The sequence below is a fragment of the Macaca fascicularis genome, chromosome 1 (genome assembly GCF_037993035.2).
Source record: "Macaca fascicularis isolate 582-1 chromosome 1, T2T-MFA8v1.1".
NCBI lineage: Eukaryota > Metazoa > Chordata > Mammalia > Primates > Cercopithecidae > Macaca > Macaca fascicularis.
In genome coordinates, this window is record NC_088375.1 from 193,496,916 (window position 1) to 193,521,257 (window position 24,342).

The following is a 24,342-nucleotide window of genomic DNA, read 5'->3' on the forward strand; positions in this document are numbered from 1 at the left end:
CTGTTCTCCCCAGGAGCCTCTAAGTTCCTTAAGGGTAGAGACTGTGTCTGTGTGGCTCTAGGGCAGCCCCAGTGCTTGGTATAAAAACTTAACCGGTGCTCACCAAATCTTCCTAAAATGAATGAGTACAGGACCTGTGCTGAACACTTTACATACCTTTCCTCATGCCTCACAGACGATCATGAGATGGATGGTACTACTCCATGGTGTAGTACAGGAAGAAAGGCTTCAGAGGTTGAAAATTTGCCCAGGGTCACACAGCTGGTAAACTGTAGGAAATGGATTCCAAGAGCAGTCTGTGCACCTCAAAGGGTTCTCTTTTCACCATCTCTACCCTCCTTCCCAAGTTATTTTCTCTGACCTTGTTTTCTCATCTGTACAACGCGAACAAAAATCGTGACCAACACAGAGCCTGGCACTAAAGGTTCTCAGTAAATATTTGTGCATCCTCTCCCAATCTCTGAGGCTTATTTAGGACGCATTTTCCTGGGCCAAAACTTCGTGCATGCACATGTTCACAGAAACAGGTGCAGAGCTCCACGAAGCACAACTTCAGCACGGGGGACTCAGCAGGCGCCTAACCACTATGTGCTGGGCAGAGTACCCAGACACAAAGCCGCAATAGTGACTCAGGCACAGGAACCCTCCTCCTGCCCCAAGTTCCCTGTCAATTATCCTCTGCCACCACTCCCCTCCCGCTAACCCAAGGCGCGGGAAATATTTAAAACAATTTTATTCATGAAAATATGCTGTACAATGCACTCTACACAGCCTCGACACGGCACACACGCACACGCACACTCTGACGGCACGGCCACGGTACACTGCCTACGATACGCGCCGGGGACGCCGCGCCCACCGCCCGCCCCGGCCGGACACTTATAAATATGGGAGAAGGGCCAGAACTGGCGCGGAGAAAGGGGCGTCAGGGTTGGGGGTGAACGGGGCTGAGGCCCGCTGGAGAAGCTGAGACCGGTACTGGGGGGTGGGGGCGGTTGAAGAGAGGGACTGACTCCGATGGGGGAGGGGAGAAGAGAGGGCCGGCGGGGATGGGAGGGGGAGACTGAACTGTGGGGGTGGCGGTCGTCGGAGGGCGATTTGGGGGTGGAGGGCTGCTCAGGGTGGGTGGATTTAGGTAGGTGTGTTTTCAGCAGAGGGTTGCTGGCTTCGGGTGGGTGAGACTAAGACCAGTGGGAAAGTGACACAAGTGGGAATCAGATTCATGTTTGGGGTGGGCGCGGGGTCACGGCTAGGGCTCCGCAAATGAAACTGAAGATTTGTAAACGCTCCCTGGCCCATCTCCTAGTTGACTTCCCCGACCACCATCCACACCAGGCGGCCCACCCCGCTCCTCCCTACTCCCGGCCAGCCTGGAATTCAGCCTCCTCTCCCAGGCTTCCTGCCCAGGAGGAGGGGGTGGATCTCAGGAGTGTGGGCAGGAGCAGTGGGGTGCCCCGGTCCCTCCCTCCCCCTCCCCGGCGGCCGGCCTCCGAGAGGGGTCTCTAGCTGGGCTGGGGCCGCCTCCTGGGGAGCTGGAGTCGGGGGCGGGGACCCGGGAATCGGGATGGGAAGACAGAGGCCCCTTGGGGACGGGACGGGGCGCCCGGGGGCGGGAGGCGGCCTTCAGCCCGGCACCCAGCTCTGGTTGGGGGGCGGGGCCCCGGCCAGGCCCGGCGGCGGCGGAGGCAGGGCCGAATCGAAGTTGAAGTCCATTTCGTCGCTGTCCATGAAGTCGTTGAGGATGATGGACTCCACGTCGCACTCGAGGCTCCCGCTGAACATGTCGAGGTCCAGGTCGGCCGGGAAGCGGTCGGGCGCGGCGCCCAGCGGCCCGGCGGCGGCGGCCGCGTAGGGCCCGGGTAGCGCGTCCAGCAGGAGGCCGCCGGGCGGGCCCCCGAAGGCGGCGGCGTGGCCGGGCGGTGCCAGACCCGCGGCGCCCGCCTCGCCGGGCAGCGTCATAAGGCTGATGGGGTGGGCTAAGGCACTGCGCGAGGGCGCGGGCGGCGCGTATGGGGCCGTCCCCTTGCCAGGGTAGGCGGCGGCCGCGCCCGCCAGCGCCAGCTCCCCGGGCGCGCCCAGCACCGGGCCGGGCCTGGGCGCGGGCGGCGGCGGCGGCAGCAGCGCGGGCAGCGCCCCGGGGCGGAAGGGCGCGGCGGCCGGCGCGAAGCTGGCCTGCTTGTTCTCCTGGATGGTCTGCATGGGCAGGCGGCGCAGCGCGCCCATCGCCGGCGGCCCGAAGCCCCCGCCCCCGCCATAAGCGCCGCCCTTGCAGCCGCCGAAATAGGCTGGCGTCCCGGTGCGGGCCCGCGGCCCGTACGCGTCCTGCGCGCCGTCCAGCAGGCCCTCGGGCAGCCCCGCGCCGCCGCCGCCGCCGTGCAGGCCCAGCGGGCCTCCCAGCTCGGCCAGGCGGGGCAGCTCACCCGGACAGCGCGCGCCTAGCGCCGGCGACAGCGCGCTGGCGGGACTCGGGTACATGAGCGGCGACGATGGCGCCAGGGCCTCCAGGGCCTCGTCGTCCTCCAGTTCGGCCGCCTCCCCGAGCAGGGGTCTCCCGCCGCCGCGGAAGTCGGCCCAAGCCTCGTAGTCGTCGCTGGCGTGCGAGGCTGGGCTGGCGGCCCACTTGGCTGCGGCAGGCACCGGCCCCGGGGCGGGCGCGCCCGGAGAGCTGTCGTCCGGGCTTCGCTCGGGCGCCTGCAGCTGCTTCTTCTTGCTCGCCTTGCCCTTGATGCGCAGGAACTTGGCCCCGTTGTCCATGGACACGGCCCTGCGCCGCGGGGTCTTGCCTGTCTTTCCACCCTCGGGGTTCAGCATCCACCACGAACTCTTGCCGGTGCCCTCGTTCTGCACGCGGATGAAGCGGGTGTGCAGCGACAGGTTGTGCCGGATGGAGTTCTGTGGCCAGAGACAAGGACGCGGGTGGGAGTCGGGGGTGAGGAGGCCATGGGGAAGAGAGGACGTGATGGAAAGAAGAGGGGGAAGATAAGAGAGTGTAGAAGGAGGGGGGAGACAGGGATGAAGATGAGGCAAGGGGGTTGGGAGAGGGAGGGGACAGGTGTAAGTACCGGGTTGGACAAACCCAGAGTACCCACCCTCTGCCCCAGAACCGCACCGCCATCCCTCCCCACTCCCACACAGAGACTGCCCAGAAGGTGGGGCCAGAGCTTTGGTCTTAGCCTTTCCCTGGGGGCATGACCAACCCTGTGGGCTACTCTGAGCCTGAGGGGGCCTGCAGCAGGGAGCAGGACCCCCTCTCACCAGCTCAGCCAAGCCCCACGCGGGGCTAACCAGGCTGCCAGGGCCCCCAGCAGATTACGTAAGGGCTTATGCCGCTGCGGCTCATTTGTCCGCCCCCCTCCCTCCCCAGCCTGGCATGGCGCCAGGAGCCCGAAAACCCAGGGCTCCAGAAATCAATCTCGCGGTGACTGATTAAGCCCTGTTTAGAACTAATTGCTCTTTCGTGTGTGGGGAGAATAAATTACCTGCTTTAATTTCGTGTCTTTAAAATGCAACTGCAGGTAGAGAAGACTGTTAACCCTTTGCTGGGAGGGCCTGGCCAGGGGAAACAGAGTAGGCTGGGGGTCCCCAAGGTGGGTCCAGGCCTGAGACTTTTCAGAGGTATCACCCCAACTCCTCTGAGCTGCTGTGAACTCCAGAGGGCTCGGATTCCAGCAGGTCCCTCAAAAGACATCCTTTTGCCACAGAGACCTCAGCCTCTTCAGTGCCCACCTTCAGGCCAGCCCAGCTATCCTGCCTGCCCTTTGGGCTGCATCCTACCCTCTTCTCCTGACCCACCTGCCTGCCCTCCAAGCCCCTTCCTGGTGGAGCCTTCAAAAAATCCCCATAAAGTGTGTGGCAAAGTCCCTGTTCACACACCAGAAGACCTAGGCTCAGAGAGAGGAAGTGGCTTGCCCAAGGTGGCCTTTTCTGCTGTCCCTCAGTTCCTTCGTGGGCTTCACCTCTGCCATCTCTGCATACATCCTCTTTTTAATTCCGCTGTGCCAGTCTCCAGTGCTTCCCATGTCACTGCCTGCTTTTGCCAGGCCTGTTCTGAGGACAGAGGAAGGCAGGGAGTCCATTGGCCCCACTGGAATCTGGAGTAGAACTTCTGCTGGGCCTGCCGCACCCCACCACTGGGGCCTCCCACCTGGTGGCCTCAACCTCCTGGTCCAGGTACTGCTATGGAAACAGCAGGGGCCTGGGTATCAGAGGGCGGGACAGGATGCCTGGCTCTTTGGCTGCCTAGCTATGTGACCATGGGATGTTTACTCAGTTTCTGTGAGCCTCAGTGAACTACTCTGAAAAAGTGAGCTACATTCAGTAACTACCTCGTAAGGCTGTAAGATCATCACATGTGCATGAATAAATGTTTGCACACCAGGTGCTGATAAATGTAGGTTATATCCTCACTCTGGCCAGAATATCTCACTCCTTAGTTCCCCCAACAGACCTGCTGTTTCCATCTCTTTAACATCATGCCTTGTATGTAACTGTGCTGGGCACCAACTCTGGGAAGATGGCATTCTCCAATTTCATACACTGGGGACAGGAGGCCCAGAGGCATGATGTAACTTCCCATGGCCCCACAGCTAGGCAACGATGCCAGGTACCACTCCAGCTCTGCCCAGCTCATGGACCTGCTCTTAACCTGTGAATCCACCCAGCCACACTCACAGCTCCAGCTACTGCTCTCTGAGGCTCTCCCCCCTGCCTCCTTCCCACCAGTCTCCGGGAGGAGGGGTCCTTCCTGCTGCCCAGGGTACCTTCCAACCCCTCACCCCCAGCTCCAGGCACTGACCTGACTCCTCAGGGCCCCAGGCTCCCTGTCTCTGGCACTTTCTGGCCTTTGAAGGCAACAGCTGGGACTTGCCAGCCTTGCGCTGCCTGGTTCTCCTGAGACCCTGAGGGGAGGGGAGCTGGGCCCCTAGGGAGCAGTGCTCCCTCAAGTAGATACCTGCTTCCTGTTCCCACTCCTGCACCTGGCTCCGGAGCCCCTCCACCACACCTGTGTTCAGGCTCCTAGGAGGCCTCAGTTCTCCTCCCCCATAGGACTGTCTGGCTTACAAGAGGCTCCATCTCCCACCTCCCCATTTCTCCGTCTGGAGGTCACTCAGGCAACACCTCTTTATCAATGTCATTATATCCTGGAGGAAGGACAGTACCAGGTACCAGCACCTAGCCAGCACTTGCCCATTCAGCCCTGGGTACTCTAAGTACTTTATGTAATGTAATCATTAGTTGAACTCCATACAAGTCAGGGATTGTGATCCCTATCTCATAACCAGAGAATGAAGCTCAGAGATGTTAAGTGAGTTGCCAAGGTCACACAGCTTAAGTGCTGTGCCAGGTATTGATTTCAGGTTGGTCTTTTGTTTTGTTTTGTTGTTTGAGACAGGGTTTCATTCTGTAGCCCAGACTGGAGTACAGTGGCGTGATCTCAGCTCACTGCAACCTCCGCCTCCCAGGCTCAAGTGATTCTCCAGCCTCAGCATCCCAAGTAGCTGGAAGTACAGGTGTGTGCCACTGCTGCCCGGCTGCTTTTTGTATTTTTAGTAAAGGCGTGGTTTTGCCATGTTGACCAGACTGGTCTTGAACTCCCGACCTCAGATGATCCCCCTGCCTCAGCCTCCCAAAGTGCTGGAATTACAGGCTGGTCTTGTTCTAAGTCTAAAGGACATCACATTCTGCCATGGAAGACAGAAACACGTCTGAGAATCCCAAAGAATCTTAGGAAGCCAGTATTCCAGTGCTCCTCAAACTTTCCATGTAAACCATCCCTAGAAGCTGGCAGCAGGGGAAGTCTGGGGGCATGTTGCACAGGCCAAAATTTCCTGCAAGTCTAAGCTTCCTTTTTAGAATTCAAGGAAATTTTGCATATACTTCATAATCCATTCACATTTTCTTTATACACATTATTCACATGTTTTAGAATTACCGCCAAGACAAGCTCCAGGCCTCTGAAGGTTTGCATCCTTCCCTGCTCTGTCCCATATCCAGCCAGGTATCCCTGGAGCTCAGGCCTCAGCCTGAAACCATGGCTGGCCCAACCCAGGGGAAAGAAAGGACTTGCCCAAGGCTGTCCAAGACCTGGTGGCAGAGCAGGAATGTGAGCCCAGGCCTCCTGACCCCCAACCCAGTGTTCTTCCCACTACCAAACCTGACCTAGATGAAGTTTCTCCTTCTTTGGGGGCCTCAGTGTCCTGAACTGTAAACTAAGGAGATGGGCAAGTTGTACTCTGGGGACCTTTTCAGTTTGGCACTGAAAATCCTTAGAATCATTCAGTCCAGAGGTTTTCAAACATTTTTCTTAAATAGTGGAACTCTTTCTGTAAATGAGATTTAGTGCAAAACTTAAGCATTACACACTAAAGCCATCGGGGGTGGGGACAGGAGTACCTGGATCCCCGCGCACTCAGCACCCTTCTTCACAGAAAATGAAGCTCCTGGGGAGGATTCTGCAGGCCAGATGGATGGGGTCGTCAAGGCACAGAGGGATGCCATGCCTTGCTCAGGGTCAGACAAGGTGGCTCAGAGCTGAGTGAGGACCTAGGCCTCTGACTGCTGAGCTGGGCTCTGAGCCAGGTGTGCTCCAGGGCTGTGCCCCATGAGAGAAGCTCAGGCCCTGCAGCCCAGTCTGGCTCCTCAGGGCCCAGCCACCTGGTACCAATCAGAGCTCCCTGCCAGATCCAGTGGCAAGCACTGATCACAGCTCTGGCTCACACCACAAGGCCTCCTGGGAGGCCAGAGGCCATGGAGGAGGTGAAAGAGGCAGAGGAGGGAGATGCCTCTGCCAGGCAGCAGTAACCAGGGCTCCCTCTTAGAGTCACCTAGCAACCCACCACCATAGCCACAGCCCTGGCATGCCCGGGCTCCCCTGGTGCCCAGAGCTGGGCACAGCTTCTGGGGCCTCATGCCTCCCACATCTACATCCAGACCTGGAGCATGTTGCTAGGGGAGTCAGGACCTACCTGATTCAGGGCCCGAGGGAGACCATCTGGGGGAAGAGGGTAAGGACAGTGGGTTATATCTCATGCCTACCCCGTTCTCCCTCAGAACCTGGGCCAGGGAGCCCAGCACCCCAGGGATTCTCCCACCAGGGAGGAGGCTAGAGTAGGGCAAAGTACATCAGCTGTAGCATTGGAACTGGATTCCAGTTTCAGCCCCATCACCCATGAGTGCTATGACCCTGGGGCAAGATGCTTTCATGTTCCATTCCTCAAATGGCTCCCTGCTCCCTCTCTCACCTCCTTATAGCACGCCACACAGCAGCCAGGGTGACCCTTCAAATAACCAAGATCACGTCCATTCCTGCCCAGATCCCTCCGACACCCTCCATCTCACTCAGAGTGAGGAACAAAGGCCTTGCCATGGCCCATAAGACCCACAGTGACCATGCAGGTGCCCCGCTCCATCCCTCCCTCCCATCCTCAAACCGGCCAGGCATGGTCCCGCCTGCCCCCAGATATCCACAGAGATCTCTCCTCTCCTTCCAGTCTTTGTTCAGATGTCACCTTTTGGAATGGGGCCCATCCTCACCTCTCTTAAAAACTGTTCCTCTTCCCTGGAATTTCTTGGCCCCCTGATCCTGCTGTATGTTTTTCTAAAGCATTTTCACATTCTAAATACCTTATTTATCCTGTCTTTATATTAGAATATAAGCTTCATGAGGGTGGTGATTTTTATCCTTTTTTAACTGTACCTCCTGTGTTTGGTACATACTAGACACTTAAATGTTTGTCAAATGAATGAATGGATGAATGAATAAGAGAAAGTGTGTGCAAGGAGGAGTAATACTGTGTTGTAGGGAGATTAAATGAGACTGGGCAGAGTGACTGGCACAGAATAGGGGCTTTTCCAAACTGGGCAGAAAGAAGACACAGGCAGGATGAGAAGCAGGCAGTGGGGTGACAATGTCCGCAGCAGTCTGACCCACTGAGGGGTGCCAGGGAGAGGGGTAGGGCATCCGTTGGGGGTGAAGGAGAGGTCCCAGGATGCACAATGCAGCTGCCTGCCCTTCCCAGCCCCCCATCCTGCTCCCCAGAGAGACTTGGATAACCCAGGGCTGGCACACGCCAAGGTCTCCCCTGGGTCAGAAGACACTCCAGGAGCCCCAGTGGGAACAGAATAACATCGTCCTTGCTGACGGTGCCTCCCTTATGGACAGGGTCTGATCCATTTGGTGGTGGCAGCTCATCTATCCAGCAGGACACCCTCATCTATTCCCAGGATGCCCTTCACCCACGAGCAGTAATGCATTCACCTGACAGTACAACCCCATTTATCCAGCACACCAGTCCCATTTATCCAGCAAGTACAACCTCATTTGCTAACAGCACTCCATTCACCTGAGGGGCCCCCTCATTTATCCAGCAGGACACCCTCATTTATCCTCTGAGTCGGACACTCTCCTTCCTCCTGTGGTGTGGCTGTGTTCTCTGACGGAGCAAGCCGACTGATCCAGCAGGACGTCATCTCTACTACAAGTACACTTCATCCCCTGACAGTACAACCTCATTTATCTAATAATGCAGCCTCACCTTCCCTCCAAGTACCACCTCATTCCCTGACAGTACAGCCTCGTTTATCTTCCGGTACAACCTCATTTCTCCTCCCAACACAGCTTCATTCTCCGACAGCTCAACCTCATCTAATCTTATGTCTCCAGTCAGGGCCTGCCAAATCTCCGGGGGCCAAAGGAGCGTGTAGAGAAAAGAGAGGTCCCCTCATTTGCTGTCCTCTGCCTACAAGGGCTGCCTGGTGCTATAACCATCCAATTTCTCGAGGCCCAGAAGGGGCCATGGACTGTGAGTTCTAGGCTGCTTGGCCCAGCCAGAGCTCCACTATTGCCCTGCTTCCTGTTCTGTCCCCACTATGGCTACCGAGGGCCCACAGGATGGATTCTGGGACATGGACTCATGGTTGCTGTACCATCTTCTTCCTTCCTTATTTATTTATTTATTTAGAGCCAGGTTTTTTCTTTTTTCTTTTCTTTCTTGCCAGGGTATTTATTTATTTATGTATTTAGAGCCAGGGTCTCCCTCTGTCACCCAGGCTGGAGTGCAGTGGCACAATTATAGCTTACAGTACCCTTGACCTCCTGGGCTCAAGTGATCCTCCCACCCTACCCTCCCGACTAGCTGGGACCACAGGTGTGCGCCACCACACTCGGCTAATTTTTATATTTTTTGTAGAGAGGAGGTTTTCTTATGTTGCCCACGTTGGTCTCGAACTCCCGACCTCAGGTGATTTTCCCGCCTCGGCCTCCCAAAGTGCTGGGATTATAGGTGTGAGCCAACTCGCCTGGCCATCTCTGTGCCATCTTCTTCTGATCCTGGGGAGTGGGACTGGGGGAAGTTACCTTTTCTGGGGGACATTTAGTGGTGTGCTGGCAAATGTTTAACCACCAGTTCTTCTGGAAGTTTAAAAAAAAAAAAAAAAACCCACCTGATTTGATCTGTAGCTTTTGCTGCTTTCTGTGGTATGGATACTCACATCGTGGCCAATTTTAAGCTGCCACATGACGTCACTGAGTGCAGAATTAGGAAGAAGTGTGCATGATCGGCCCTCATGAACCAGTGCAAGCCAGCTCTCACACACCACTGGCATGTGCTTCAAATGCTGAAGCCAGAGAAGGGCACCCACCTACTACATGCCCAACATAGGCTAGGCTCCTTTAATCCTGATAACCATCCTGTGAGTAGGTACCGCGATTTTACAAAGGGGGTAAATGGAAGCTCAGGTGGGTTAAATGACTCCTGAGGCCACAAAGCTGGGAAATGATGGAGCCAGGCTTGGGTCTTAGGGCTGCTAGATTCCAAAGCCAGGGCACGCTTCCCACACCTACCCCAACGTGGCAGGGGACACTCTGCTCTGCTGTCGACCCCAGTGGCCACCTCCACCTTGACGCTCAAGCCCAGGCTCTCCTAGCTTTCATCAGAGACAGGAGACAAGGACCGTGCCCCCACCTACCACCGACCCTGTGCTACCTCCTGGCCTCCCTAGTACCTGGGGTCTTTCAGGATCCTCCAAGTGCGGCCCTGGGTCTTGTGTCCACCCTCGCAGCCCAAGCTCAAGGTCAGGTGTGGATGCCTGTCCAGATTGTATCACAGTTAAAGGCTCAGCCCAGCCCCTCCCTCAGGAGACTGATCCTGACTACCTGATGGGGACAGTGACCCAGCACCTGTTACTGCAGTGATCACCTGTGGGGCTGTGGTGAGGGCTCTGATCCCCTCTATGATTCCCATTTCCTCCTTCCCTCCTGGCCTTCCTTCCTGCACACGGAGAGGTGAAAGACAGGGGACAGAAGCCTAACTTCATCCATGTGATAGTGGCCTCCACTGTAATGGGAATAACAATCCCACCATCCACAGGGACACATGGGGCCTGGATGAGACCCCACATGTCAAGAATGTCATCCCATCCCTGTCTCGGAGCCCCAGGAGCCTCCCCATTCCACCCTTTGCCCCCACCCAACTCTGGGGCCCCAGCCTGGCCTAGGAACACACACCTGTGTCAGACAGAGCCACAGACTCCCTAAGAGTCACTTGCCCTGCCATCTAGGATGAAGTTCAGGTTCTCAGTCCAGGCCTCTTCCTGGCAAAAGAGGTGACCTGGACGATGGCAGGGACCTGAGGCCATGTGCAAATCCTTGGCACTAGAGTCTGCAGTGGAGAAGGGATAGAAGGGCAGGTGGGGGCCATGGGGGCACAGATGTCTCCAGGTGAGTGGGCTCAGGATCAGCAGTGGATCCCAGAGTGGGCAGCCTGGGGCCAGGAGGAACCAATATCCAAAGCAAGGCATGAGGCTCTGGCACCCCCCAGAGAAAGCAGAGCCCACACACCCAGGCTGGGCAGCAAATAAACCAACAGAAGTCCAACCTCACACTGCTCCAATGCCCATTCTTCCTTTCACCTGTGGGCTTGGGTCCAATCCCAGGCTGATAATAAAGAGCCCTCTGATGTCCTCCAGCCACCTTGGATATCCCCATCCCTGTGCCTTTGCACACTATTGCCTTTACTCTTGTCCCTCTCTCTGCTCTACCAGTTCCTGTTCCTCCATCAAGGCCAGCTCTGTGGCACCTTCCTCATCCCCTATGCAAGCCCCAAAGACAGATGCTCCCACCTCAGTGCTCCTGCAGAGATCTAACAGCAAACCAGAGTAAAGTGGTGTCTGAGCTGGCCTCCCTACTCGAACTTTGTGGGGCAATCCTTGGCTCATGAGAAGTCAGTAGCCACGAGCTGCTCAGGCCTGGCTTTTCTGTGTAGTTTCTGTTCAGCAAAATCTCAGGCCAGAGCTCCAAGGCTTGCCCACCCTCTACCAGGGTCCTGTCTGACCCTCCTCCCCGCTGCTTTCTCCTGCAGCTCCTGCTGCCTCTGCCACCTCCCTACGTGTCCTCAGTACTTCCTGCCTCCTTGGGAAAGTGAGGCAGTGAGCGGCGAAGGACTACTGCTTCCAAGACATTGACCACATGCCATGCCCTGTGCTGCCGCTCGAAAATTATCTCATTGAATTTTTGTAACAACCTTCTAGTTGGTTTATTGTCCCCATTTTACAGATGAGAAACTGAGGCTCCAAGAGACAAACTGACTTGTCCAGGGTTGCACAGTGTAAGTGGTGGTGCAGGAATTTACACCCAGGGCGCTTGCTCTTTCTCCTGCCCTGAGAGACCTCCAGAGAGGAGCCAAAGCCAAGCAGAAGCTCCAGGGTGAGCCTGGGGTAGGGGCAAGGGGACTGTCCATACTAGTTCAGCAACCCCTCCACAGACCCTCCTTCATTCAGGATTAAAAAGAACTCCTAAATGCAAAGCATTCAGACTTTTCCATCTCCCCTCTCAGTCTTAGCCCCTCCCTCCCTCTGCAGGCAGCACTTCCCCACTCCCCTGCCCCAGGCCCTGGGAGCAGCTGCAGTGACCTCACCCAGCCCTGCCCTGAGCCCAGCTCTGGGGAGGGCCCAGCAGCTGTGCCCCAGCCCTGCAGGCTGGCTCCTGGGGGAGAAAAAGGAAGAGTGGGCATGGTGCCAAGAGAACCATCTGCTCTCCCAGGGGCACGGCCACCCGCACAGACACTGGCCTTGCCCCCAGGGGCCGCCCTTGGCCCTCTATCCCCATGCCAAGGGGCTCCAGGAGCCCAGGGTGGCCCACCCAGACCGGGGCACCAGCCCTCATCTGCCATTTGTCTTCTCCTAGAAACTGAGAGGTCCTTGCAGGACATGTTGGAGCACTTAAATGTCCACTGGAAAATGAACAAGTGCTCAGAGTAAGCCCTAGGGGCAGAGGCCAGAGGCCAGGGTAGGGTGTGCTGAGCACTGCCTCCCCCAGCCCCGGCCCCAGCCTTGTCGGGCTAAGAGCCCTCAATCCCTTCCCGGGGCCCTCCATCTCTGCACATCTGTTCAGCTGGCAGGTGCCTGAGGAAGAGGGCAAGCCCCTTCCCCCAGGGCCCCAGCTCAGGTTACAAGAGGAGGAGGAGGAGGCCAGCTGAGGACAGAGGGAGGGGACAGGAGAGAGAAGCAAGAGGCTTCACAGCTTCCCAGAGTATTGGGGGAGGGGAACTCAGCGCTGAAGAGGGAAGGGCCATGACCAAGGTCACACAGCTTGCCAGTGGGGCAAAGAGGAGCCAATGTCCAGGGGCGGGCAGTCCTGGGTTCAAGGGTGACTTTGAACAATACATTTCCTTCATCTGTGAAAATGGGGTGCTGGCCGGGCACGGTGGCTCATGCCTGTAATCCCAGCACTTTGGGAGGCTGAGGCAGGCAGATTACGAGGTCGGGAGATCAAGACTCTCCTGGCTAACAGGGTGAAACCCCATCTCTACTAAAAATACAAAACATTAGCCGAGCGTGGTGGCGCACGCCTATAGTCCCAGCTACTCCGGAGACTGAAGCAGGAGAATGGCGTGAACCCGGGAGGTGGAGGTTGCGGTGAGCCGAGATCGGGTGCTACTGCACTCCAACCTGGAGGACAGAGTGTGAGACTCCGTCTCAAAAAAAAAAAAAAAAGAAAGAAAATGGGGTGCCTAAAACCCGCCCTGCTTGTCATCCAAGGCTATGGGGAAGGCTCTGGAGGCTAGAAAGCAACAGGTCCAACTAAGGGCAGGAGGGAGCTTGGACATCTGAATATCTGATACCTCAGTCTCAGGGACAGGAAAGGGAGGCATTGGAGGAAGGACCCTATTATTATCCTATTTTGTAGAGGAAGAAACTGAGGCTCAGTTGCCCAAGGCTACGCAGAGGGTAAGCAGAGCTAAGCTCTGCCTGCCTGTTTGCCTCCAAGACTCCTAACCACATGGCTTGGCCTCACCTAAGGGATTCTCAAGGCACCAAGGGGTGCTGCCTATGCTAGGCCTGGCATCTGGGACTCTTTGGGCCTCTGCCCTATCTCAGGCTCATTTTCTCCCCAGGACCCCAGCAGCAGGCCCACACTGGGTGCCTGGGCCAGCCTCCCTCTCCTGTCCACTCCCCACAGCACCCTTGAGTGACCTCTGCCCATGTCATTCCCATGGAGAATTCACATTGAGAAGCCCAGAGCCTGGGATGCTCTTCAAGGCCACTCACTTGCTTTCCCAGCTTCAATGCCTGCTGGGCCCCACATAAGCACAGCCAGACCCTCAGGGGCTCCCCACACAGTCCTGAGGTCTTGACCTTCTTTGTCTGCTTTGTCTCCCTTCCTCTATTCTACCTCCAAACACTCAGCTCATTATCTGGCCTTCCATCATGACCCTGAACAGATTTTACCCTGCATCAGAGTCAGTGTCCTCGTTTTATCTCCCTAGCTTGACCCCTGCAGGCTGGGATCTCAAGGTCAAGGAGCCAGTCCAGTCCCCACCCAGCAGCCCTGCATAATAGGTACCTAGTGGATATAGCCCTGGATCACAGGGAATGGAGGGAGCTGCCTCAGCCCTGGGGTCTGCAGACGAGGGGAACATCAGGCTCGTCTGCCCCCACCCTCAGGGAGCTCTCTATCTGGGAATGGGAGCCAGGGACCCCAGGGCCATTCCCCAGGCCAGAAGCCTGAGGGCTAAACTCCAAGGGATAGCAGAGAGACAATGACTGGGAGGGGAAGGGGCAGAGGGGACGAAGGTCAGAGCCCTGGGCTAGGGTGGAGTTAGCCCTGGAGAGTTTCCTTTCTGCCACTTAGAGTAGGGTCCTGTTCCAGCTGCTTACTTTTCTCATTCTTGTTCCCTCACCTGCAAAATGGGGAAAGTAACCCTACCAGCTTCACAGGGTTGCTGGGAAATTAAATGAAAGAATGTACATAATGGCACATGGCAGGTTGAATCCTGAGCTAGAATAGTTTAGTGTGGCTAAGGCAAGGGTCAGAAGATGGGAGGGTGGCTGGAGAGGTAGACTAGGGCTGGTGGCCAGGCCTTGAGTGTCCTACTAAGGCCCTGGGACTGGATTAAGCAGCTATACACATGCCCCTCTTCTCTCCTCTTCTCTCCCTCTTCTCTGCTCTCTGACAGCAGGGGCTGTGACTTTTAGTTTCTTCACCATTCCAGTTCCACAGAGGCTTCCTGAGTATTTACAACCACACAGACTCTGGCCTTGCCCCCAGGGGCTGCCCTGGGCTCTCTGTCCCCTTGCCAAGGGACTGCAGGAGCCCAGGGCAGCCCCTCCCTCTCTCCTGCAGCAAAGGCTCCTAGTAGCAAAGCATATCAGCCCTGGCTGTGGCTCCATTCTCTTCATCCATGTCCTATATAGTGTGATTTCTAAGCCATGGGGTGGCTGCATGATGGTGACGTGGTGGCCCAGTCCCTGGGTGCTGACTACATGGGGTTCAGATCTCTGGAGGACCCATAAGGAGTGAGGAAGAGGGGTGTAGCCTCAACCTGGGCAGCCTGCTTGGAGAAGAAGCTGGTCCATGCTGGGAGGAAGAGACAGGGGGACGGGCAGGAGGCCAAGAAGCCACCCTATAAGGTATTGGTTCAGAATGACCTGTCACCAGCCATACACAGATTCCAGAGCTCACCCCGATATACAGGATCTGAGCTGGGGACTGGAAGCCTGTGTTGTCAGAAAGCTTCTAGGTGACTCTGATCATCAGCTAGGTTTGCAAACAACTAAGGACTTGAGGCAGGAATTCTCAATCAGAAGTCTTGGGTTCCAGAATCACCTGGAAGGTAGGGCTTTGTTCAAACCACCCAAGACCCCACCTAGTTTCTGAGGGGTATCCCGAGGGGTCAGCCAAGGAGAATCAATAGGTGCCTTGGTGACCGTGTGACAACGGCAGTGGGCGTGGGTTGAGAATTCCAGTGTCAGGTGTGAAGGTGGAGATGCCAGGGCGACCTGAGATCAGAGGAAGCAGGAAAAGTGGGAGAAAGGGCAGGGCCTGGACAAGGTAGGCTGAGGGCCTATGGGTCCCAGCAGAGCAGTTTGGACTTGGTTGACTTCCAGGTGAACCAAGGAGCCCAGGAGGGTTCTGCAGCAGGAGAGCCTGGAGGCAGGAGGGCTGGCTGGCGTGTAGAGCTGACAGCACCAGCACGGAGAGATGCAGAAATGTGGCAGAGACAGACGAGTCTGCAGCTAAATCCAGGCTCCGCTATGCTGCCTTGGCCAAATGACCTCATTTTTCTGGGCCTCCATTTCCTCAACTGCAAAATGGGGTTATTAATGTGTACCTAGCGGGATCCAGGGAGGATGAAATGAGAGAATGTATGTGAACTGCCCAACTGACTGCCTAGCACCCAGACATTAATTATCTTACCTCTCTTTCTCCTTTCCATAAGAAGCACCCCCACTTACAGACCAGAAAGGTTTCTCTCTGCAAAGAGGGAGGCCCTTGGGGGAGGGTGTGGGAGGCCCCTCCCCCACACGCCACCTGGCCCCCCTCCCACCTCCACATATGGGTTGGGGGGTGGGGAGAGGCAGCAAACAGCCAAACCCTCCCAAACAGGAGTTGGTTTCTATGGTAACCAGGGTGCCAGGAGAAGGGGGGTGCTCCAGATCCAGCTGTCCCCCTGAGAACCCTACCCAGGCCCCAGAGCCTGAGCTCATGCCCATCCAACACCCTGAACCCCCATCTGCCTGCTCTGGGGGCCAGCTGGAACTGCCATAAACACTCCTTTCATTGTACCCAGAGCATATTTGCCACCTGGGTACTGCCACAGACAGGACAGGCATCTTTAAACAGAAGTCCCAAGTTCAAGTCCACCCACACCTGTACTCACATGTGTCCACCTGGGAGAAGTCCTCTCGTACTATGTGCCCTCTGTCCAATGAACCCCTCATGGCTCCAAGAACCAGTGAGCTTGTAAGTTACGGCACTGAACCGAAAAGAGACTGTGTTAAGGCCCTTTGGACACAGATGAGAACACTGAGAACCAGAATGGGAGAGAGGTTTGCTCCAGCTCACACATGCAATGGATCAGGTTCCCTACAGGTAGGTGTTCTGTCCAGCCCCTCACCTACTCCTGACTCCACAGCTGACTCCAAATGACGCCAAAGGGCTGGACTAGGACACTGTGTGATGCTGAAAGGGGATGGGGCACTGCTGGGGAGAAGGAAATAAGTCCTAAAAGCTTTAAGACTCATCTAGCAGCCAGGCATGGTGGCTCATGCCACCATGTAATCCCAGCACTTTGGGAGGCTGAGGCAGGTGGATGCCTTGAACCCAGAAGTTCAAGACCAGCCTGGACAACATAGGGAAGACCCCTGTCTCTACAAAACACCTTTTTTAAATTAGCCCAGGTGGGATGGCCTGTGCCTATGGTCCAGCTACTCAGGAGGCTGAGGTGGCAGGATCACTTGAGCCCAGGAGGTCGAGGCTGCAGTGATCTCTGCCACTGCACCCCAGCCTGGGTGACAGAGAGAGACCTTGTCTCAGAAAAAAAAAAAAGACATGTCTAGCAACAGAATGGGCAATCCCAGAGACGGTGAGTTCCTAGTTGCTGGGAGTGTGTCAGAGGGGGTTGAGTTGGGGAGGAGTCAGGGGTGCAGAGACTGGGTTCCAGGACTCTCCAGCTCTTTGGAGAACCCAAGTCTGATTGGAACGTGAGGGAGCAGGCACCAATCATAGGCAGGTCCAGCCCCACCCTCTCCTGTTTCCCAGGCACCCCCTACTCCAGGTAAACTAGGGTTGGGAAGGGGATCTAGTGAGTCTGCTGGGAGGTAAGGGAAACTGAGGTGAGGAAGGGGCTCCCCCTGCTGTAGCTGATATACCCACATCCCACTCAGTACTTGACTACCCCTCAACCCTTACACCCCATGTGGTGGTCACCACTAGCTGCCACTCAAAGACAGGGAAGGTCCTTTCAGAGTCCAAAACACGCGCTTCCCTCCAGCCCCTGCCCCACCTCAATCCTACCCAATGGCACAGAAAAAGCTTGAGCTTGGGGTCCAGTTCCCAGGCCCACCACTTCGCAGGTAGCGACCTCAGGGCAAGTCACTTCCCCACCTGGAACACAGGGATGCCAGCCCGCCTGGGTGGCGGTGAGGGTCTGATGGGAGTGCTCTGGACCAGCGGGTGCCTCTGTCCCGGCCCCCTCAGCCCTCCGCCCCTCTGGCAGGGCCTCTCCAGTTCCTCAACCTAGTCAGTCCCTTGGCTAGTCAGCTCCCTTTAGTCAGCCCCTTGGCTGGAGCCCTCAGGGCGTGCAGAGAGGGGCCCCCCAGACCCACAAAAGTGGGGGCTGGGGGCGCTGAACTTTCGAACCCGCAAACCCCCCGCGCCGTTCATTACCTTAACGCGAGTTAAAAATAACCGTCTCATCTCTTTAAATTAGTCTGTCTGCAATTACCGCCTGGCACGGCGCTGCCCGCCATCGTCCCGCTGGAGCGGCGCCAGGTGGCAGGCGGGGCCCTCACCCTGTCTGTCGGTCTGTCTGCCTCCCGGCCCCCTCCTCTCCCGCCGCGTGGCTGCCCCAGGGGCCTCCCTGAGCCCCGCCTCCTCAGCTCCCTAAGTTGCGCGGGGTGTGGCAGGGGCAGCCGCTGTGGGGCCGGAAGGGAGAGAGGGGGTCCGCGGGGAGCAGAGTGGGGTGGGGGGGCTGCGCACGGCGGCGGGGGAGGGGCGCCGGGAGGCCCGGGAAGCCGGAAGGGCCCGAAGCGCGCCAGCGCTCGTGGGTGGGTGTGAGCAGGTGGCCGTGGGAGTCTGCCGGGCGTGCCAGCAACTGTGCCAGGAGCGGCTGGCACGGGCTCGTGCCCAGGAGGCGGGCAGCTGCCAGCCCCCCGCTCATGCAGTGAGGGGGGTGAGGACACCCCCCAACCGGGGCTCACACCGCCTCCTCCCGCACCCCCATCAGCCCTTGGGGCTGGGGATCCCCGGAGGACAAAGGAGGAGGAGGGAGCCCTGCTGGAGCAGGCTGAGGGGAGAGAAGGGGGTGGCTTCAGCTGACAGCCACTGCTCGGGCTGTAGCAGGACCCTGCCCCCAGCCTCTCAGATCAGTCCCTCTCTTCCAGCCCACCCCACCTGGAACTTACTGGGCCAGATGGGGGTGGTGCCACCCCTCCTAATCCCACCTCTCATCAGCCAGGCTGCCCTAGCCCCTGGGAGAGAAGGGAAGTTCCCATCCAGTGTGCTCCTTCTGGGGACAGGAATGGGAGGCGCCCAGGCCTGGCCTGGGAGCTCCCAATGGAGCTGGCAGCCAGGAAACACAAAAGCAGGCAGAACAACTCCAGGGGCGCTAAGTGGAAGGTGTGCCTGAAAGGCTTCCCAGAGGAGTCCAGGGCCAAGGGAAAGTGAGACTGGAGCATCTGAGAGAAAGTGGGAGGCTCTATCTGGATATTCACAGTGTTGGGACACTGTAGAGGGACCGCCTATCCAAGCCCCCATCCTAGGCCTGGAGGGGAACACAACCAGCCCCTTTGGTTGGGTTCCCAGCAATGAGCCCAGCCTCTCTAGGCCTCAGCATGGTCTGGGTGTCCCAAGCCTGCTGCTGGTCTTGTCTTCTCCAATTCCTGTCCTGCACCACTCAGCTACCTCCCTGCATCATAGATGTGACCACAGGGATAAGGCCAAACATGTCATCCCTTCCTGATCTGGCCCATTCCACCCTTCCCATGCCACCTCCCTGTCGTGCCTGGACACCCTTGGTTTGAGCCTGGCACACCCAAACTGTCCCCAAATCAGACATGCACAATTTCACCTCCCTGCCTTTGGGAATGCAGTCAATACTTCCTGGAAGACTATCTCCCAAATTCTCCCCTCCCCAGTGAAGGCAGTGCAGACCAAGTGCCACCTCCTCTGTGAGGACCTCCTTGACTCCCCCAGGGTATCTAACTCCCCTTCCCTGAACCCCTACCCCCATCCCCAGCCTTTCCTATCTACAAAACACAAGACCTGGGTGTGGAACTGGCTAAGTCCTGATTATTCTGAAATAGATCCAATTAATGCCTTCTCCTTTGGTCCCCCGCCCCATCTAACACAGGGTTTGGTACACCCCAGGGATTCAATTGCAGTATGTTTGTAGGGGAGGGGAATAAGGAGAGAACAGTGGGCCCTGGCCCCAGGCCTGGCACCTGAGGTGTTCTGTCTGTCAACCTGAGCCTGGCTGGGAGTTGGGATGGCTTTTTCACCAGGCCTCTGGAGGAAATGACTGGGAATGGGGAAGGGCACCGTGCAGGAAGCTCCAGGAATAAGTGGGGAAGTAGGCTCCCTGGGGAGCTGGGTAGAGGGTGAAATAGAAGGGGACAGCATGGGGCAGGCCCCTTTCCAGTGCCTGGGTGGTCTCTGTGAAAACCTAGGTCAGGAGCCCACGTCTGAGGCTCCCTCTCCAACGCCCAGCCCACGACTGGGAGCCCAGGCACAGGGACAATCGGTGTGTCCCTAGCAGTGTGGTGCAGTGGAAACCGCATCCAATGGGCAGGCAGGAGGCCTGGGCCCTCATCCAAAGCCTGCTGCTCAGTGATGCCCTGGGAAGACTCCTATTCCCTTCTAGGGCTTCAGTCTCACCGTCTGAGAAATGAACTCATGGGTCTAAACTATCTCCAAGCATATTCTCAATCACATTTTAGGATTTATACCTCCCTATATTCAAAAGCCTTCAATGTGCCCCTCCCACCCCCAGCTGCCAGCAGGACACTGTTCCAGAGGTGCTTGGGGACCCTGGAGGGAGAAACATGTAGGCTGGATTCCAGCTTTCCCATCCACTGTGTGACCAGTTCATTCCTAAATACAGGCCTCAGGGCCTTCCTTGTACTTGGGGCCAATGCCAGCTTTGGGGACCCTGGAGGGAGACCATTTGGTCACAGTAAAACCACCTCAGGGACTGTTGAGAGCATTAAAGGCAGATGTGTGAAGGTGCCTCTCACAGTGCTTGGCCCCAAGACCTTCAATGAACTGAAGTTCTCTCCTGACTTCTAGCCTCATGTTTCCTCTTCCCATCTTTCCCCATGCTGCCTGATGCGCAAGCCGAGCTGGAGCTACACCTCCTGCAAGAAGCCCTCCCGGCCACTCTGGCCCAATGTACTGTCCCCTGCCTCAGCATCCTGCGCCATCCACTCAGTTCCCTGCTCTTTCACTAGACACACACTCGTGGCTTCTTGGTGTCAAGACTGTATGCTGGGTGCTGTGGGCACAGAATGGCTCTGACACTGCCACTGTCTTCCAAAAGCAGGGTAGAGAGGGGAAATGAGACAGAACACAAATGACTAAAACCCGCTACCAGCAGGGAGAGAGCCAGAGAACCGGGAGTCCTAAGCTAGCTAAAAAGGGTTAGGGAAGGCTTCCTGGAGGAGGCATCTGAACTCTGTACCCTTGAGGACACTGAATACATCTCCAGGGAGGAGTAGGCCAGGGCAAGGGGAGCAAGGAGGTGGGAACAATTCCCAAGTGCAGGACACACTTGGGAGAAATGTGTTCTGGTGGGGGTTGAGCCCAAGTGGATGGGAGAGGGGATGCAGAAGGAGACCCAGGTCTACTCCTCCGGCCTGTGTTCCTGCTCCATAGTGGCTAGTGAGGGACAGAAGCTGCCAACACTAACCCTGAGAGCCGTGGGCTCCCAGGTCAGGATACCCTGGCTCTACAATGCTGCCCCTGGGTATCTATCTAGAGCTGTTCATGCCCACAAGTCTCCCCTCCTCCACTGGCACACCTCCTTCCTCTGACCCAGCTTGCAGGCACCACAGGGCACAGCCCCCTCCCTTGATATAGGCATGCGTCCCTCACAGAGGCCAGCCCTTCCATAGGGAGGCTGACAGCTCACCTCCTAGGCACAGGTACCCCTCCAGCCTCCTCTCCCCCAAAGGCATAGACTATCCCCACTCTCCAACAAGATGGTCAGGGGAGGAGCTGGGTCGAGAGGCCACAATCCAAGCAAGCCCCTGTCCCCTCCTAAGATGGCTCCCCGCTTTCTACTGGCTGGCACTGAGGCCTCCCTGGGGTACCCTGCCCCTCCCCCAGCCCCTAAATGGATCTGGGCTCCGACAGCCAGGGAAGTGGAAAAAAGCATCCTGGGTGGGTATGGACAGATCCCCAGCTCTCAACACCCTGCCCTCACACCAGCAGGGGCCATCACCAGTGACCCCCATCCTGATCTAAGTAAGGGGGGGCAGCAGCCACCCCATGGAGAACTCAGATCTCAGGTCACCTGCCGAGTTCCCCACTCTGTGCTGGTTGGTGCCCTAGGGTGAACTCTGGCACCACAAGAAGAACTGTGGGCCCATGGTCACACTCCTCACCCTGGGGACAGCTCCAGGAAGGGCAATGATAGAGATTTGGGAGGGAAAGCCGGCATTGGCCCCAAGTCATTATTCCAGCGCTCTCAGAAGGGTGCCCTGGTGAAAAGGGTAAAACAAGAGTCACACAAAGCAGACTCGGGGGAGGAGGAGGAGGGTCCCCAATGTCCACGGCCTGGGAATGGGTTCCTCTGCTATGCCCCCAAGGACAGGGTGGGGACGTTCCTCGGGGACGCCTCAAAGCGGCAGTCCCTTGTCACCCCACCAGACCTCCCACCCCGCATCCCTCCCCGCAAGGGAGCACGCACACAGCTGCTCCCAGTACGCCCCCGCCCGTCCGCTGGCCGGCCCCACGCCCTGGGCGCACACTCTGTGACCCCGGGGGGTGCCAAAGAGCCCTCCTCCTGACTGCCCACCTGCAGCCCAGCACACCTAGCAGCCCCTGGAAGCCCTAGTCGGCGTCCCCAGCCCCCTCCCCAGTCGGACGCCCCCACCTTCCAGCCGGCCGAGCTGTTGCTGTCGCCTTTATCCTTGAAGTAGGGCACGTAACGGACCATCCAGTCGTAGATCTGCGAGAGCGTGAGCCGCTTGTCCGGGGCGCTCTCGATGGCTTTGGTGATGAGGTCGGCGTAGGACAGGTTCCCCCACGCGTTCCGCCGAGAGCTCTTCGCTTTCCGCAGCGGTCCGACCTCCGCGCCCAGGGGCGGCGCTGGGGCCATGGCCGGGGCCGTAGCCCGGCGCTCCGGCCCGCAGTCCTCGGCGCCCTCGGCCACCCCTGCGCCCAGCGCTCCGTCCTCGTCGCCCGCCAAGTCAGGCTGCGGCAGGGGCCAGGTACACGAGCGCGGCCGGCTCTGCGGCGCGAAGTCCGGGTCCACGTCCACCTGATGCGCTCGCAGCTTCGCAGCCATGGTCCCGCCCGGCTCGGGCGAGGAGGGGAGGGAGGCTTCGCGGAGGGTGGGCGGGCGGCTCCGGGATCTGCACGCCCCGGGGAGGCCCGCGGGAGGGGTCCCTGGCGGCGCTGTCTCAGCCGCGGGGCGCCATGGGCCGAGGCGCGGAGGCAGGGGGCTGGACGCGCTGGGGAGCACGAAGGGAGGGAAAGACCGGAGCAGTGAGGGGGCGGCGGCCCGGGAGCCCAGCGGGCACACACCTCGCCCAGCCCCGTTTCTAGCACCTGCCGCCTGCCTGCGCCTGCAGCCACCACCGCCACCGCCGCTGCCGCCGCTCCCCGGGCGCCGGCCCTGCACACGGGCCCCGCTCTCCCGGGACGAGGCCGGATTGCACCATGCCGGAGCCCGAGCCGGTGCCGGAGCCCGCGCCGCCGCCGCCCGGTGAATGCCGCCGCCGCCGCCGCTCCGGCTCCAGCGCCAGCTCCCGCGCCTGCCGCGCTCAGCGCCGGCTGCACCTCGGGATGGGCGGGGGACGGGGAGGGGGCGGGCCCGGCGCGGGAGGGGGCGGGGCGTTTCGCCTGCGGCCGCGGAATCCTCAGCCAGCCCAGGTGCCCCGCCCGCGGGCTGGGAGACGGGGTGCGGAGCTCCCAGCTCGGGGCGACCCCGCCGCAGCCCCTGCAAGCAACAGCGCCGCCTACGGAGCAGGGGCGGAGCGGCTGGCGCGACCCCGCCCCCTGCTCCGCGCGGAGAGGGGGCCTAGGGGGCGGGGCCTTAACGCTCCCATTGGTCCGCGACTGGACTGTCCCGCCCATGGACTCAACAGGATCCCTCCCAGAAGCGCGTCACCGGTTATTGTTACAACCCGGGGTTTCCCGGGGCAACGGGATGGGCGGGGCTCAGGGCACTGGCCCCGCCTTCTACTCCGGAGAGGACTGCCCCGCCCTCTGTTTCTAGACCCCTGACGTTCTCAAGTCTCCGTTCCAGGAACCTGTCAGGGAGGATGCTCGAACTCTACTTTTCTTTGTGCCCTGGACTGGGCTGGGGAAAAAGAATAGGTCAAGAATACTTGGGTTCTAGGCCAGGCTTTGCCACAATTCTCGCTCCTCCATCCGCAAACATGTTCTTCGTGGTGCCTGTGGGCATAGGTTTAGAGCTCCAGTTCTCAAAGTTTAACGCAGAGCAGAATCATCCCCTAGAGCCTGTTAACATTGTTGGACCCCAGCTCCAGAGTTTCTGATTCGGCAGGTCTGGGTTGGGGCCCCAGATTTTGTATTTCTAACCAGCTCCCGAGTGATGCATGAGAGACCACACTTTGCAAACCATTGTTTTAGAGTCTGTGGGAGGTTCTTACTACGGTTGTTGGAACAAGTACTTGTCTAAAGTTCACAGTGTTTGGGGAGAAGCTTCTTATTCAGTTCCTGGATATTTATTGAGTACCTCTGACGCACCAGGCACTGTCCAGGGCTCTACAGTGAGAGCAGCAACTGAAACAAATGAGGTCCCCTGCTGCATAGACTAGTCAGGAGTCAGATGCTAATCAGATCATCACATGAGCTCAGAAGGGCGAGGCTAGCTGAGAGGCTGGTCAGTCCGTGGCCTCATCCTACAGGCTGCTGAGCTAGGTTTCCCAGTCACCACTGCACCTGCTGGCCTTTGCTCAGGGTATTTGTCCCCTCTGCCTAGAACAGCATTTCCCCTCTGCAAGGCCCTCATCAGAGATTCTCCCACTCTTCAAAGCTCCGTGCAAATGTCAACTTAACCCTGACACCTTCTCTAGCCTCAATTCCGAACACTTTTTGTTCTCTGCTTGCCCAGACCGCTTATTGAGCTGCCAGCAACACCTTGTGCCCCTTTAGCA

General features: G+C 58.2%; 1 protein-coding gene across 2 annotated transcripts; it reads right to left on the reverse strand.

Annotated features, from left to right (window-relative positions):
- Window positions 1-717: 717 nt before the first annotated feature.
- On the reverse strand, window positions 718-23,002 carry FOXO6 (forkhead box O6). Of its 2 annotated transcripts, none has more exons than XM_045373342.3 (2): window positions 22,092-23,002; window positions 718-2,892 (listed from the first exon to the last, which is right to left on the reverse strand). In XM_045373342.3, the coding sequence occupies exons 1-2, from the start codon at window positions 22,503-22,505 to the stop codon at window positions 1,624-1,626; spliced, it is 1,683 nt and encodes a 560-aa protein (XP_045229277.1). In that variant the 5' UTR covers window positions 22,506-23,002; the 3' UTR covers window positions 718-1,623. The 2 variants fall into 2 exon arrangements, with proteins under 2 accessions (XP_045229277.1, XP_073884022.1); XM_074027921.1 differs by lacking the exon at window positions 22,092-23,002 and adding an exon at window positions 17,666-17,823.
- Between the last annotated feature and the right edge of the window lie 1,340 nt (window positions 23,003-24,342).